At 45.6% G+C, this 17595-nt stretch overlaps 1 protein-coding gene across 1 annotated transcript in view; it reads left to right on the forward strand.

The window, feature by feature from the left end:
- Positions 1-15594, forward strand: part of LOC311115536 (ras-related protein Rab-5C-like) — a 34999-nt gene extending 19405 nt beyond the window's left edge. The window contains exons 3-7 of the mRNA XM_084190689.1: positions 6139-6505; positions 7991-8028; positions 10988-11110; positions 11332-11454; positions 14235-15594. Of these exons, the coding sequence (XP_084046815.1) occupies positions 6340-6505; positions 7991-8028; positions 10988-11110; positions 11332-11454; positions 14235-14501 (717 nt within the window). The 5' untranslated portion in view covers positions 6139-6339 and the 3' untranslated portion in view covers positions 14502-15594. The remainder of the gene's footprint in view (positions 1-6138; positions 6506-7990; positions 8029-10987; positions 11111-11331; positions 11455-14234) is intronic.
- Positions 15595-17595: the final 2001 nt, after the last annotated feature.

Raw genomic sequence — 17595 nt, forward strand, 5'->3', positions numbered from 1 at the left:
ATGGTCACGCTCGTCATCTTTGATTGGCAGACAGATCTGGTTAGCCTGGGTACCATTCTTTTTAGCTAACATTCCACTCCTTGTAGCCTACTCTGTGTCATATGCCAAATATGCTAGTGCTCAAACTCCCACCACTTTGCTTCACTGTTCCTCCACTTAAAAGACAACTTTCTTCTCCTCCAGACTAGCACACGGCGCAGCCTCTTAGAGCGCTAGAGGCAACTCGCCGGTGACTTTCATTGTTATTCATGTGTTAATTTATTCGCTCATGGCAGACGTGAAACAGGGCTGTAATATGCAGATGCCGGTTTGTTTCTCGATGGGAATTTTCCGCTCCACTGCCCCTGTAGCTGCCACTAATAATAAAGTGAGGCAAGATGGAGAGAAAAGGAGGGGGAGGGAGGGGATACTTGTCAGGATGCCTCCTGAACCACCACACGTATGCACACACACAGAGAGAGCTCATCTCTCGGATAGACAGTGACCAGGTGCGATCGTCCTGGCAGAGGTGACCTTGACCTTGACACAAAGACTAGGAGTCTAGCTCTCCTCTCTTCACCTCTTCTCTTCTCTTCTCTTCTCTTCTCTTCTCTTCTCTTCTCTTCTCTTCTCTTCTCTTCTCTTCTCTTCTCTCTCTTCTCTTCTCTTCTCTTCTCTTCTCTTCTCTTCTCTTCTCTTCTCTTCTCTTCTCTTCTCTTCTCTTCTCTTCTCTTCTCTTCTCTTCTCTTCTCTTCTCTTCTCTTCTCTTCTCTTCTCTTCTCTTCTCTTCTCTTCTCTTCTCTTCTCTTCTCTTCTCTTCTCTTCTCTTCTCTTCTCTTCTCTTCTCTTCTCTTCTCTTCTCTTCTCTTCTCTTCTCTTCTCTTCTCTTCTCTTCTCTTCTCTTCTCTTCTCTTCTCTTCTCTTCTCTTCTCTTCTCTTCTCTTCTCTTCTCTTCTCTTCTCTTCTCTTCTCTTCTCTTCTCTTCTCTTCTCTTCTCTTCTCTTCTCTTCTCTTCTCTTCTCTTCTCTTCTCTTCTCTTCTCTTCTCTTCTCTTCTCTTCTCTTTTATTGATAGGACACAGGGGGCTGGAGGGCAGAACTACCTAGTCCAGGAGATAGGAAAAAGGCCTATTAGCAAAACCAATGGCAGTGAGTTGTGACTGAAAAGGATGGGATAGTGTAAATGGTTGGAGTCTATGAACGTGAACCAGTGTTGTTGTGGTTGATGTTAGTGTTGACACTATGGTCATGTCCCTGTCCGTCAGGAGGTCACACAGTAATGGAGTCACCATTAATAGCAGTGACGTCCTGTGAGATGTGAAGGACACAGCAGTAGAGAAACACATTCACTCATCATAGAACCCTGCTGTGTCTCCCAGGAGGCTGGTAAGAAGTGGGGGGTGGGGGGGGGGGGGCTCATATTAATGAATGGAATTCAATAAATGGAACGGTATATGTTTGATATTGTTCCATTAATTACTAGTCATTATGAGCCCGTCCTCCGATTCAAAGTGACACCAGCCACCACTTCCTGCCTCCATCTTCCTCTACCTCCCCAGTGCATTTATATGAGATATAAACCCCCTACTGACTGACACACACACACACACACACACACACACACACACACACACACACACACACACACACACACAAACAAACACACACACACACACTGTACTGGCTGTCAGGATAGAGAAACATACCAGTCCCATAGGACTTTTTAGGGAATTTAATATTGTCAAACCTATACAATTGCATCATATACTCCACAGAATAGTCTGATGTGGAAAAGAAAGGGGGCGTTATGGACATTGAAGAGAGATATAATGACAAGGATATAAGTCCTACTGTAACAAGCTGTCCCCTTCCTCTAGTACAGTAACTAAAGCTTAGAGTGGATTCTATTCTGTTCTATTTTAATTTAAACACACACAATCCCAACGCAAATCTTAACACTGTATCTACAACAGCAAACACAAGTTATATACACACACACAAACACATTCACATACACACACAAACACTCACACACCAACATTCACATACCACACGCACCCTATCGTCCTCACACAGTACAGTGCACGTCAAGGCATTGTGTCCTCAACCACAGAAACACATGGATTGCATCCCAAATGACACCGTATTTCCTATTTAGTGCACTACTTTTGACCAGGGCCCATAGGGCTCTGGTCAAAAATAGTGCACTATATATGGAATAGGGTGCCATTTGCGGCTCAGCCATGGTTCACTGGGACCCAAGGCATCCCATGCACCCAGGCCTGAGTCCAAACTCTGAGCGTGTCCAATCAGCCAAGGCTTTACTAGAGGCCAAATCTGAAGCATATAATTGGGTTTTAATCAGCTTTCTCATTCAGGCGAGCGCTAAAGATTAGGGCAGCACGGGCTCCGCTCAAAATAAGCATTCATAAAGGCGTGTGAAAGCCTCTGACCCACCGCAGCGAATCATACAGACCAACAGACACGAGACCGCATGCTCTTCCTCAACCTCTTCCTCTCTTCATCTCTCCATTTTCTCTCACACTCCATCCTTCATGTTTCTCTCTCTCCTCTTTCCCCACTCCATCTCTCACTTTTCTTTGCTCTCTCTCTTCCTCTCTCTCTTTCTCTTTCGCTCATGGGGATCCACACAAGTCAGGCAGGGGAGGAAAAGTGCCCTTCTTATCAAAAAGGGCACATGCCACCCCTACACAAAGATACACATACAGTGGGGAGAACAAGTATTTGATACACTGCCGATTTTGCAGGTTTTCCTACTTACAAAGCATGTAGAGGTCTGTAATTTTTATCATAGGTACACTTCAACTGTGAGAGACGGAGTCTAAAACAAAAATCCAGAAAATCACATTGTATGATTTTTAAGTAATTATTTATTGCATGACATAAGTATTTGATACATCAGAAAATCAGAACTTAATATTTGGTACAGAAACCTTTGTTTGCAATTACAGAGATCATACGTTTTCTGTAGGTCTTGACCAGGTTTGCACACACTGCAGCAGGGATTTTGGCCCACTCCTCCATACAGACCTTCTCCAGATCCTTCAGGTTTCGGGGCTGTCGCTGGCAATACAGACTTTCAGCTCCCTCCAAAGATGTTCTATTGGGTTCAGGTCTGGATACTGGCTAGGCCACTCCAGGACCTTGAGATGCTTCTTACGGAGCCACTCCTTAGTTGCCCTGGCTGTGTGTTTCGGGTCGGTGTCATGCTGGAAGACCCAGCCACGACCCATCTTCAATGCTCTTACTGAGGGAAGGAGGTTGTTGGCCAAGATCTCGCGATACATGGCCCCATCCATCCTCCCCTCAATACGGTGCAGTCGTCCTGTCCCCTTTGCAGAAAAGCATCCCCAAAGAATGATGTTTCCACCTCCATGCTTCACGGTTGGGATGGTGTTCTTGGGGGTTGTACTCATCCTTCTTCTTCCTCCAAACACGGCGAGTGGAGTTTAGACCAAAAAGCTCAATTTTGGTCTCATCTGACCACAACACTTTCACCCAGTTCTCCTCTGAATCATTCAGATGTTCATTGGCAAACTTCAGACGGGCATGTATATGTGCTTTCTTGAGCAGGGGGACCTTGCGGGCGCTGCAGGATTTCAGTCCTTCACAGCGTAGTGTCTTACCAATTGTTTTCTTGGTGACTATGGTCCCAGCTGCCTTGAGATCATTGACAAGATCCTCCCGTGTAGTTCTGGGCTGATTACTCACCGTTCTCATGATCATTGCAACTCCACGAGGTGAGATCTTGCATGGAGCCCCAGGCCGAGGGAGATTGACAGTTATTTTGTGTTTCTTCCATTTACGAATAATCGCACCAGCTGTTGTCACCTTCTCACCAAGCTGCTTGGCGATGGTCTTGTAGCCCATTCCAGGCTTGTGTAGGTCTACAATCTTGTCCCTGACATCCTTGGAGAGCTCTTTGGTCTTGGCCATGGTGGAGAGTTTGGAATCTGATTGATTGATTGCTTCTGTGGACAGGTGTCTTTTATACAGGTAACAAACTGAGATTAGGAGCACTCCCTTTAAGAGTGTGCTCCTAATCTCAGCTCGTTACCTGTATAAAAGACACCTGGGAGCCAGAAATCTTTCTGATTGAGAGGGGGTCAAATACTTATTTCCCTCATTAAAATGCAAATCAATTTGTAAAATTTTTTACATGTGTTTTTCTGGATTTTTTTGTTGTTATTCTGTCTCTCACTGTTCAAATAAACCTAGCATTAAAATTATAGACTGATAATTTCTTTATCTGTGGGCAAACGTACAAAATCAGTAGGGGATCAAATACTTTTTCCCTCACTGTATATAAACTTCCGACTTCAACTGTACGCAAGCAGCCAACTCTGCTGCCCCATGTACATAGAGACATTAAACACTGGACACTTCCCGTTTCTTTTATACTGTTTTTCACACTGTGTATTCATATACTGTATTATTCACATAGCTCATTCTAATATTTCTACTACTGTACATTGCATTTTTGTTATAGCGCTTATACACACACTTATCTCAGCTCGTTACCTGTATAAAAGACACCTGGGAGCCAGAAATCTTTCTGATTGAGAGGGGGTCAAATACTTATTTCCCTCATTAAAATGCGTTTTTCTTGATTTTTTCGTTGTTATTCTGTCTCTCACTGTTCAAATAAACCTACCATTAAAATATAGACTGATCATGTCTTTGTCAGTGGGCAAACATACAAAGTCAGCAGGGGATCAAATACTCCCCCCCCCCCCCCCCCCCCTCCCCCCCCCCCCCCATTTTGTTATGGCAAACCTAAATAAGTTCAGAAGTAAACATTTGTTTAACAAGTCACATAATAAGTTGTATGGACTCACTCTGTGTGCAATAATAGTGTTTAACCTGATTTTTGAATGACTACCTAATCTCTGAACCCCACACATACAATTATCTGTAAGGTCCCTTTCCAATGCCTCGCACAGAAGGGAACCTGTTGGTAGACATTGAATAACCCATTGAGCATGGTGAAGTTATTAATTACACTTTGGATGGTGTATCAATACACCCAGCCACTACAAAGATACAGGCGACCTTCCTAACTCAGTTGCCAGAGAGGAAGGATACCGCTTAGGGATTTCACCATGAAGCCAATGGTGACTTTAAAACAGAGTTTAATGGCGGAGACAACTGAGGATGGATCAACAACATTGTAGTTACTCCACAATACTAACGTAACTGACAGAGTGAATAGAAGGAAGCCTGTACAGAATACAAATATTCCAAAATGTGCATCCTGTTTGCAACAAGACACTAAAGTAATACTGCAAAAAATGTGGCAAAGCATTTAACTTTTTATCCTGAATACAAAGTGTTATGTCTGGGGCAAATCCAATACAAGACATTACTGAGTACCACTCTCCATATTTTTAAGCTACATCATGTTATGGGTATGCTTGTAATCGTTAAGGACTGGAGAGTTTTTCAGGATAAAAAAATTAACAAAATGGAGCTAAGCACAGGCAAAATCCTAGAGGAAAACCTGGTTGTCTGCTTTCCACCAGACACTGGGAGATGAATTTACCTTTCAGCAGGACAAGAACTTAAAACACAAGGCCAAATCTACACTGGAGTTGCTTACCAAGAAAACAGTGAATGTTCCTGCGTGGCCAAGTTAGTTTTGACTTAAATCTACTTGAAAATGTATGGGAAGACTTGAATGGCTGTCTTGCAATGATCATCAACCAATTTGACAGAGCTTGAAGAATTTTGAAAAGAATAATGGGCAAATGTTGCACAATCCAGGTGTGGAAAGCTCTTCGAGACTTACCTAGAAAGACTCACAGTTGTAATCGCTGCCAAAGGTGCTTCTACAAAGTATTGACTCAGGGTTGTAAATACATATGTAAATTAGATATTTCTTTATTTAATTTTCAATAAATGAGTAACATTTTCTAAACATGTTTTCACTTTGTCATTATGGGGTATTGTGTGTGTAGGTGGTTGAGAACAAAAAAAATGATTTAATCAATTTTGAATTCAGGCTGTAACACAATAAAATGTGGAATAATTCAAGGGTTATGAATACTTTCTGAAGGCACTCTACTTTACTTAAGTTTTCCTGTATCATACTGGCCGCCAACTTGTGATGTTATTAGTCACAGTCTGTTCTTTCTTCCAGCCCCCACAGGTGAAGTCCCCTCTTCCTCCAGCCCGCCTTGACTCTCCTGACCCAGCTTAGCCCACCCTCGCCTGGCCTGTCTCAGCTCCAGCACCTGCTCAGCTTCAGAGCCCCAGTCCTCCGCCCCAGACACACCCACCTAGAGCAGCCTCATCCTCCACCAAGAGCCTCTTACACTGGTGAATCTCTCTGCTCAGCAGCATGGCAGGTCGAGGAGGACCAGCACGGACCAACGGCGCGGCGGCCAGCAACAAGATCTGCCAGTTCAAGCTGGTGCTGCTGGGAGAGTCAGCGGTGGGCAAGTCCAGCTTGGTGCTGCGCTTCGTCAAGGGCCAGTTCCACGAGTACCAGGAGAGCACCATCGGAGGTGAGTAGGGACACTGTTTGCATTGGGATTGTTATTCTTCTGACTGTGTCTTAGTCATGCTTAGTGTTTGTGTTGATTTATTGCTGTCCTTGTGTTGAGTCAGTATCATGTTATAAAGATCAAATAGAATGGAAGTGTGAATGTGTAGTAGACTGAAGGAAGACCATTTACAATGCCTTCTTAACTGGGGCTGTGTTCAAGGCCAGATCAGGAGCAGACCTGAGCTGCAGAACCAGTTATTTCTTGGCAGCTGATCACCTGACTCTCGCATGAGCAGCCAAACCTCTCAGACTGACACTTTAAATATGCCACAAGGAGTGGGATGTCCTGACTCTTGGCCACAGAAAGCCTTATAGAGAATGTTCAAACTGAAAACAGAAAATAGATATGTGCTAGAAAGAGGTACTTGTCATCTGTCTAATAACGTATGTATTGACTTAATGCTAGCCGGAGTGGAGCAGAGAGAAGGGGGTCTCTCTCTGTGGACTCTTTAAAACAGGAAGGAAGTCGGTCAACAATGGGATTTTGTCCTGGAACTTCTCTAATAGCATCTGGAAACCAATACTTGATGGCTCGATGGATACCTGTCCTCAAAGAGCGCTCACGTTTCTATAACATTCAAAGAATTCCACTGCAAAAGTTGGGTAATGAGTAACTGTCTTTTCAGCTTCACCTAGTGTTTTAAACCTACACACAGATGTTGGGAACTTTCATTATGATTTAGCGTTTTTTTTTTTTACACCGAGTCACATCATGCAGCAGGAGCCACAGTAGGGTGAGGCTGGGGAGACAGGATGCTCGGTGCTTACACTAGCCAAAGCCTTAGGACGAGTCAGCATTTTGTTTCTTTTTTTTAAAACCTGTCGTCAGCTGCCTGGTCTAAGGTCACCAAGCTTTAGTATGGAGCGGGCTTCCTCTATGAGCGCTGCTGCACATTTCCCTCAGCCATGTGACACAATTCAAATTCAAACCCTCAACAAGTATCCTTTGCTCTCGTAACTGACACTTCTCTAGATATATATAATATAGCTCTTGTGTGAAAAACAAACATCCATTGTGAAATCTATCTTTGTCATGTACACTGCTCAAAAAAATAAAGGGAACACTTAAACAACACAATGTAACTCCAAGTCAATCACACTTCTGTGAAATCAAACTGTCCACTTAGGAAGCAACACTGATTGACAATACATTTCACATGCTGTTGTGCAAATGGAATATACAACAGGTGGAAATTATAGGCAATTAGCAAGACACCCCCAATAAAGGAGTGGTTCTGCAGGTGGTGACCACAGACCACTTCTCAGTTCCTATGCTTCCCGGCTGATGTTTTGGTCACTTTTGAATGCTGGCGGTGCTTTCACTCTAGTGGTAGCATGAGACTGAGTCTACAACCCACACAAGTGGCTCAGGTAGTGCAGCTCATCCAGGATGGCACATCAATGCGAGCTGTGGCAAGAAGGTTTGCTGTGTCTGTCAGCGTAGTGTCCAGAGCATGGAGGCGCTACCAGGAGACAGGCCAGTACATCAGGAGATGTGGAGGAGGCCGTAGGAGGGCAACAACCCAGCAGCAGGACTGCTACCTCCGCCTTTGTGCAAGGAGGAGCAGGAGGAGCACTGCCAGAGCCCTGCAAAATGACCTCCAGCAGGCCACAAATGTGCATGTGTCTGCTCAAACGGTCAGAAACAGACTCCATGAGGGTGGTATGAGGGCCCGGCGTCCACAGGTGGGGGTTGTGCTTACAGCCCAACACCGTGCAGGACGTTTGGCATTTGCCAGAGAACACCAAGATTGGCAAATTCGCCACTGGCGCCCTGTGCTCTTCACAGATGAAAGCAGGTTCACACTGAGCACATGTGACAGAGTCTGGAGATGCCGTGGAGAACGTTCTGCTGCCTGCAACATACATATACATATACAGTGGGGAAAAAAAGTATTTAGTCAGCCACCAATTGTGCAAGTTCTCCCACTTAAAAAGATGAGAGAGGCCTGTAATTTTCATCATAGGTACACGTCAACTATGACAGACAAATTGAGAAAAAAAAATCCAGAAAATCCCATTGTAGGATTTTTAATGAATTTATTTGCAAATTATGGTGGAAAATAAGTATTTGGTCACCTACAAACAAGCAAGATTTCTGGCTCTCACAGACCTGTAACTTCTTCTTTAAGAGGCTCCTCTGTCCTCCACTCATTACCTGTATTAATGGCACCTGTTTGAACTTGTTATCAGTATAAAAGACACCTGTCCACAACCTCAAACAGTCACACTCCAAACTCCACAATGGCCAAGACCAAAGAGCTGTCAAAGGACACCAGAAACAAAATTGTAGACCTGCACCAGGCTGGGAAGACTGAATCTTCAATAGGTAAGCAGCTTGGTTTGAAGAAATCAACTGTGGGAGCAATTATTAGGAAATGGAAGACATACAAGACCACTGATAATCTCCCTCGATCTGGGGCTCCACGCAAGATCTCACCCCGTGGGGTCAAAATGATCACAAGAACGGTGAGCAAAAATCCCAGAACCACACGGTGGGACCTAGTGAATGACCTGCAGAGAGCTGGGACCAAAGTAACAAAGCCTACCATCAGTAACACACTACGCCGCCAGGGACTCAAATCCTGCAGTGCGAGACGTGTCCCCCTGCTTAAGCCAGTACATGTCCAGGCCCGTCTGAAGTGCATTTGGATGATCCAGAAGAGGATTGGGAGAATGTCATATGGTCAGATGAAACCAAAATAGAACTTTTTGGTAAAAACTCAACTCGTCATGTTTGGAGGACAAAGAATGCTGAGTTGCATCCAAAGAACACCATACCTACTGTGAAGCATGGGGTTGGAAACATCATGCTTTGGGGCTGTTTTTCTGCAAAGGGACCAGGACGACTGATCCGTGTAAAGGAAAGAATGAATGGGGCCATGTATCGTGAGATTTTGAGTGAAACCCTCCTTCCATCAGCAAGGGCATTGAAGATGAAACGTGGCTGGGTCTTTCAGCATGACAATGATCCCAAACACACCGCCCGGGCAACGAAGGAGTGGCTTCGTAAGAAGCATTTCAAGGTCCTGGAGTGGCCTAGCCAGTCTCCAGATCTCAACCCCATAGAAAATCTTTGGAGGGAGTTGAAAGTCTGTGTTGCCCAGCGACAGCCCCAAAACATCCCTGCTCTAGATGAGATCTGCATGGAGGAATGGGCCAAAATACCAGCAACAGTGTGTGAAAACCTTGTGAAGACTTACAGAAAACGTTTGACCTGTGTCATTGCCAACAAAGGGTATATAACAAAGTATTGAGAAACTTTTGTTATTGACCAAATACTTATTTTCCACCATCATATGCCAATAAATTCATTAAAAATCCTACAATGTGATTTTCTGGATTTTTTTTTCTCATTTTGTCTGTCATAGTTGACGTGTACCTATGATGAAAATTACAGGCCTCTCTCATCTTTTTAAGTGGGAGAACTTGCACAATTGGTGGCTGACTAAATACTTTTTTTCCCCACTGTACATATACGTCATTTAGCAGACGCTCTTATCCAGAGCGACTTACATGAGCAATTAGGGTTAAGTGCCTTGCTCAAGGGCACATCGGCAGATTTTTCACCTAGTCGGCCCGGGGATTAGAACCAGCGACCTTTCGATAACTGGCACAACGCTCTTAACCACTAAGCTACCTGCCGCCCCATCCAACATCCTCCAGCATGACCGGTTTGGCGGTGGGTCAGTCATGGTGTGGGGTGGCATTTCTTTGGGGGGCTGCACAGCCCTCCATGTGCTCGCCAGAGGTAGCCTGACTGCCATTAGGTACCGAGATGAGATCCTCAGACCCCTTGTGAGACCATATGCTGGTGCGGTTGGCCCTGGGTTCCTCCTAATGCAAGACAATGCTAGACCTCATGTGGCTGGAGTGTGTCAGCAGTTCCTGCAAGAGGAAGGCATTGATGCTATGGACTGGCCCGCCCGTTCCCCAGACCTGAATCCAACTGAGCACATCTGGGACATCATGTCTCGCTCCATCCACCAACGCCACGTTGCACCACAGACTGTCCAGGAGTTGGCGGATGCTTTAGTCCAGGTCTGGGAGGAGATCCCTCAGGAGACCATCCGCCACCTCATCAGGAGCATGCCCAGGCGTTGTAGGGAGGTCATACAGGCACGTGGAGGCCACACACACTACTGAGCCTCATTTTGACTTGTTTTAAGGACATTACATCAAAGTTGGATCAGCCTGTAGTGTGGTTTTCCACTTTAATTTTGAGTGTGACTCCAAATCCAGACCTCCATGATTTGATACATTTGATTTCCATTGATAATTTTTGTGTGATTTTGTTGTCAGCACATTCAACTATGTAAAGAAAAAAGTATTTAATAAGATTATTTCATTCATTCAGATCTAGGATGTGTTATTTTAATGTTCCCTTAATTTTTTTGAGCAGTGTATTTCATCAAATCACAAGTGTTTTTTTCCTGTGCAGGATACATTCACACGCGCAAAGAACTGGGTGAAGGAGCTCCAACGACAAGCCAGCCCCAACATCGTCATTGCACTGGCAGGGAACAAAGCTGACCTTTCCAACAAAAGAGCTGTGGACTTCCAGGTACTGAGGAACACCTAACAGTTAGATGCTGCTCCCACTGGACTATTAGTGGGAAATGTTAAGGTTGTTTAAACAGTAGAATGTCTACAAATGACATTTTTATCATTTCTGTTGATATTCATGAATGCTCACAAACTCTCAAAACGTTGGGTTATTACTGTGTATCTATATGTTTGTGATAGACCTCTAAAGATCTCTGTCCTTCCTTTGTTTTTTTGTAGGAAGCACAAGCGTACGCAGATGACAACAGTTTGCTCTTCATGGAGACTTCAGCCAAGACGGCCATGAACGTCAATGAGATCTTTATGGCCATAGGTACGTGTACCACATTATTATGTGTGCATGTATACACTGAGTGTCACACCCTGGCTCTGGGGACTCTAGTATGTTGAGCCAGGGTGTGAGTTTTCATTTGTTTATGTTCTAGTTGTTGTATATCTATGTTGGCCAGGGTGGCTCCCAATCAGAGACGGCTGTAGCTCGTTGTCTCTGATTGGGAGTCATACTTAGGTAGCCGTTAGGCATTCATTATTTGTGGTTTCTTGTTCCGTGTGGGTTTGTTTATGTAACCAGGGACGTCACGTTTTCGTTTTGTTGTTTTGATCATGTGATCATTCTAATAAATAAAATGTTCGCTTTCAACGCTGCGCCTTGGTCCTCCTCTATGAATGACGATCGTGACAGAAGAAACCACCAAGATGTGACCAAGCAGCGTGTCCAGGAGCCATCGCCAGGGAGATCCCTAACAGATCTCCTTCGCCTCCTCGACTGGGTCAAGCCGAGTGAGGAAGAGAAGGGCTTGACATTGTGGCAGAAGGGCGAAAGGCTGGCGAGGGACATGGAGACCTGGTCCACGGGCAGGGGAGACGCCCAGAATTTTTTTAGGGGGGGGCTAACGCCGTGGACGACGGGCCAGCAGGAGACCGCGGCAGAGCGGCCCAGCGGATTGGCAGAGGAGGCCGCCAGGTTACGGGGGCCACTGGTCGAAGAGGGGGTGGAAGATGTAGAGGCACGGCGAGAGGTACTGGCGTGTGTTGCCAGTCCGGTCCGGCCTGTTCCTGATCCCCACGTAGGGCCAGTGGTGTGTGTTCCCAGTACGGTCCGGCCTGTTCCTGCCACTCGCACCAAGTCTACGGTGCGCATCGCCAGCTCGGCCCGGCCCATTCCTGCTCCCCACACCAAGTCAGTGGTGCGTTTCGTCAGCCCTGTCCGGCCCGTTCCTGCTCTCCGCACCAAGTCTGTGGTGCGCGTCGCCAGCCCAGTCCGGCCCATTCCTGCTCCCCGCACCAAGTCAGTGGTGCGTTTCGTCAGCCCTGTCCGGCCCGTTCCTGCTCTCCGCACCAAGTCTGTGGTGCGCGTCGCCAGCCCAGTCCGGCCCGTTCCTGCTCCCCGCACCAAGTCAGTGTTGCGCGTCGTCAGCCCGGTCCGGCCCGCTCCTGCTCCCTGCACCAAGTCAGTGGTGCGTTTCGTCAGCCCGGCTCGGCCCGCTCCTGCTCCCCACACCAAGCCAGTGGTGTGCGTCGTCAGTCCGGCACGGCCGTGCCTGTTCCACCGGTGGCGGGTCCGGCACCGGTCAGGTGCTGCGTCACGCCGGAGCTAGAGCAATCCTCTCCACCAGTGTTCAGTTCAGCTCCGGTCAGCAGGGCCAGACCGGACCAGGGGTACTTTGGGGGGTTAGAGAAGGAGTGGGGGTCATGTCCGGAGCCGGATCCGCCGCCGAGGCGGAGTGCCCACCCGGTCCCTCCCCTGTTGTATTTGGTTGGCGCGGTCGGAGTCCGCGCCTTTAGGGGGGGGTACTGTCACGCCCTGGCTCTGGGGACTCTAGTGTGTTGAGCCAGGGTGTGAGTTTTCATTTGTTTATGTTCTAGTTGTTGTATATCTATGTTGGCCAGGGTGGCTCCCAATCAGAGACGGCTGTAGCTCGTTGTCTCTGATTGGGAGTCATACTTAGGTAGCCGTTAGGCATTCATTATTTGTGATTTCTTGTTCCGTGTGGGTTTGTTTATGTAACCAGGGACATCACGTTTTAGTTTTGTTGTTTTGATCGTGTGATCATTCTAATAAATAAAATCTTCGCATTCAACGCTGCGCCTTGGTCCTCCTCTATGAATGACGATCGTGACACTGAGTATATCAAACATTAGGAACACCTTCCTAATATTGAGTTGCACCCCCGCTTTTGCCCTCGGAACAGCCTAAATTCTTTGGGGCATTGACTTTATAAGGTGTCAAGCGTTCCATAGGGATGCTGGCCCATGTTGACTCCAATGCTTTCGACAGTTATGTCAAGTAGGCTCGATGATCTTTGGGTGGTGGACCATTCTTGATATACACAGCAAACTGTTAAGCGTGAAAAACCCAGCACATACACAATCCAAACCCAGCACATACACAAATCAAATGTTATTTGTCACATGCGCCGAATACAACAGGTGTAGACCTTACAGTGAAATGTTTACTTACAAGCCCTTAACCAACAATGCAATTTTAAGAAAGAATACCAATGCAAATAGTCTGGGTAGCTATTTGATTAGATGTTCAGGAGTCTTATGACTTGGGGGTAGAAGCTGTTTAGAAGCCTCTTGGACCTAGACTTGGCGCTCCGGTACTGCTTGCCGTGCGGTAGCAGAGAGAACAGTCTATGACCAGGGTGGCTGTAGTCTTTGACAATTTTTAGTTGTAGTTGAACCTTTTTAGCAGTTGTAGAACCTGACTGATGTAACCAGTCAGGATGCTCTCGATGGTGCAGCTGTAGAACCTTTTGAGAATCTGAGGACCCATGCCAAATCTTTTCAGTCTCCTTAGTGGGAATAGGTTTGTCGTGCCCTATTCACAACTGTCTTGGTGTGCTTGGACCATCTTAGTTTGTTGGTGATGTGGACACCAAGGAACTTAAAGCTTTCAACTTGCTCCACTACAGCCCCGTCGATGAGAATGGGGGCGTGCTCGGTCCTCTTCTTTTTCCTGTAGTCCACAATCATCTCCTTTGTCACACATACACAATCCATGTCTCAACTGTCTCGAGGCTTAAAAATCTGTCTTTAACATGTCTCCTCTCCTTCATCTACGCTTGATTTTGAAGTGGATTTAACAATTGACATCAATAAGGGATCATAGCTTTCACCTGGTCAGTCTGTCATGGAAAGAGCAGGTGTTCATAATGTTTTGTATACTCGGTGTACATTTCTTCCCAGAACAAATTAAATGTGTAGAAACCATGAAGGCTTCCTACTCACTGTTTCTTTTTTTTCCTTCTCCTGTAGCCAAGAAGCTTCCTAAGAACGAGCCAGCAGGTGGAGCCAGTGGCCGGGCCAGTGGCCGGGCTGGAGTGGACCTGCAGGAAGCCGCCCCACAGGCTGGTGGTAGCAAGTGCTGTGGAGGTGGGAACTAACCAACTGGACCGACACACCAACCAACCTGCAGTATCAACCAACTGACCAGACCAGCTGACAAACACATCCCACGGTCAAACCAACCGACGGTCTGACCAACCCCCATGCACCAATACTGCACTGATCAACTGATAAGCAAACCAGCTCACAGGCCAATCAACTGTCAACACACAACTCCAAGGTTCCAATGATCCGACCAACAGACATGACACAATTATGACCAACATGATGACCTAAAACTGTTTTAACTTATCCGAGGACATAACAACCCAGTATCTGCAACGAAACTATGGACATCTGACAACACCCAGGCAAAAAACAACAACCCCACTTAGGGAGGAAAAAAATATCAATCCTTACCAATCGCACATAACAGAGCACTGCTCTTCTTTGTTTCACTGTATTTCTGTAAGAAAAATAAAAAATCAAACGCAACTGGGAGGAATAATGAACAGGCTCTTTGGCCCTCTCCTTTCTGTCTCTCCCTCTCTCTTGTCATTTCTTTACCATAATACTACAGTATTTCAACGTATGTCTTCTGTCACTGTTCTAACCCTGTTTAGTTTGGTGGTGGGTGAATGTAGCAATTCTCATGATTTAATTTTGTCTTGTTCCCGATCGTCACCCTTGGGCAAAAGAAGGGAGAGTGTTCAACTCCTCAACCCCAAATAAGGAGTTAGGAGAACAGTTGTTTCCTTCCAGATATAGCAGTTGTGTAGATGAACTGAACTATTACATTGTTATTATTATTGTTATTACTTTCACTTATTTTTGGCACAAGTTAAACAGTATGATTTCAAAGACTAGACCACCTAAGGTTTTCCAATCATTAATCTATGATATCCAACCATATACATAGTGCATTAACATCATTGTCACCAATAAGTCATTTTTAGTATTAATATAATGTCTCTGAATCATTCATATACAATGACGAAAGTGGAATAAAACACAAAGCAAGATTTGTTTTCCTGACCAAAATCACAATTGTGTATTGAAAACATGTTGCTATTATTTGTATAATTATTTTCTTCAAATATGTAACCAATCAGTAGTTACTGTCAATACAATACCTTCCCAATCTCAACATGATACTTTGTCATCCTCAATTATTTTTGTCATGTAAAGATGTCTTTTTTATTTGTATACAATTATTTTGTTTCTGAAGATTCTCTGGTATGGGGTGCACTGGTTCTGTCATCTGTTGTGATTTCAGATTTTATCAGTTTCTTTTGCTTTTCTTTTTCTCTGTTCTTTTTTTACTTTTTCATATCGGGGAGGGATCGTCTGTTATGACATCAATGATTAGCACAACAGTACCTGCAGCTGTCACTGCTGTGAGATGGGGGACATGGGGAGGGCAGGGGTAAACAAAGCAAAACAACATTGTAATTTTACCAATAAATAAGGGGGAAGGTATCTCATTGTCTGCCTGTCTTCTCATTTGTTGTATGACAATGGGTATTCGAGTAGAAGATTTTTCACTTAGTTTTCACCTAACAGCTATGAGTATCTTTACCGACATGTTGGGCGTACAGTAGTTGTTTCCAGTCATACAGAAGCCTTTGTTCTCTAATTCTCGATCTTCTCTAATTCTCAATCTCATCAATAGATCCTCATCAGTCTAAGAAGCCAGCTGAGCTCAGTGAGATTCTTTCTGCTGAAAAATCTCACACTATGGTCTGACTGAATTCCTCACATTCCTGCTCCACAGTCGTGGTCGTCGTCGTCCCGCCAGTGGATTTAGTTGGCCAAAACCCCTTTGCTCTCTCTCTGACATGACAGTAATGGCTGGGGCAGATTATACTTTACCAGACTAGTTGTAAACAGCTGTTGCCCCAAAGCTGAAACCTTTCATTTCAAACGCAAAGGGATAAGTACACATTTTAAGTTATTTCGATTATTTATCCTACATGTTACACAAGAACCTCTCACAACAGTCCTCATTGAAGTTAGAAAGTTAGTGTGCTCTACTGACCTCTACTGGATCGTTAAAGTATAATTTATACTCAATGGTGGTCAATAAATAGTGTAGCTAATTCAACACAGTGTAATTCTGTATTGTTCTATGTAAATGCATTTGTATGTTTTCATTGCAAACTTTGACAATTCCGGCTACTTTCAATACTTTAGGCAGACTGCAGGGGCCACTGAGACTACAGTACCCATACTGCCTTTCTTCAAATCCAGGGCGAGGGGAGAGGTGAGCGACCCAAAAAAGGGGTGGAGTGGAACCAATGATGTGTATACGTACCATTGAGTGGAACAGGCTGCAGTGAAGCGTGCGTTTTGATATGTCGGACCCGGCGGCACAGACATTTACATTTTACATTTTAGTCATTTAGCAGACGCTCTTATCCAGAGCGACTTACAGGAGCAATTAGGGTTAAGTGCCTTGCTCAAGGGCACATTTACGTCATTTAGCAGATGCTCTTATCCAGAGCGACTTACAAATTGGTGCATTCACCCTATAGCCAGTGGGATAACCACTTTACCATTTTTTTTTTTTTGGGGGGGGTAGAAGGATTACTTTATCGTATCCCAGGTATTCCTTAAAGAGGTGGGGTTTCAAATGTCTCCGGAAGGTGGTGAGTGACTCCGCTGTCCTGGTGTCGTGAGGGAGCTTGTTCCACCATTGGGGTGCCAGAGCAGCGAACAGTTTTGACTGGGCTGAGCGGGAACTATGCTTCCGCAGAGGAAGGGGAGCCAGCAGGCCAGAGGTGGATGAACGCAATGCCCTCGTTTGGGTGTAGGGACTGATCAGAGCCTGAAGGTACGGAGGTGCCGTTCCCCTCACTGCACCATAGGCAAGCACCATGGTCTTGTAACGGATGCGAGCTTCAACTGGAAGCCAGTGGAGTGTGCGGAGGAGGGGGGTGACGTGAGAGAACTTGGGAAGGTTGAACACCAGACGGGCTGCGGCATTCTGGATGAGTTGTAGGGGTTTAATGGCACAGGCAGGGAGCCCAGCCAACAGCGAGTTGCAGTAATCCAGACGGGAGATGACAAGTGCCTGGATTAGGACCTGTGCCGCTTCCTGTGTAAGGCAGGGTCGTACTCTCCAAATGTTGTAGAGCATGAACCTGCAGGATC

Source organism: Coregonus lavaretus, assembly GCF_964263955.1.
Source record: "Coregonus lavaretus genome assembly, contig: HAP1_SCAFFOLD_735, whole genome shotgun sequence".
In the NCBI taxonomy this organism is placed as follows: Eukaryota; Metazoa; Chordata; class Actinopteri; order Salmoniformes; family Salmonidae; genus Coregonus; species Coregonus lavaretus.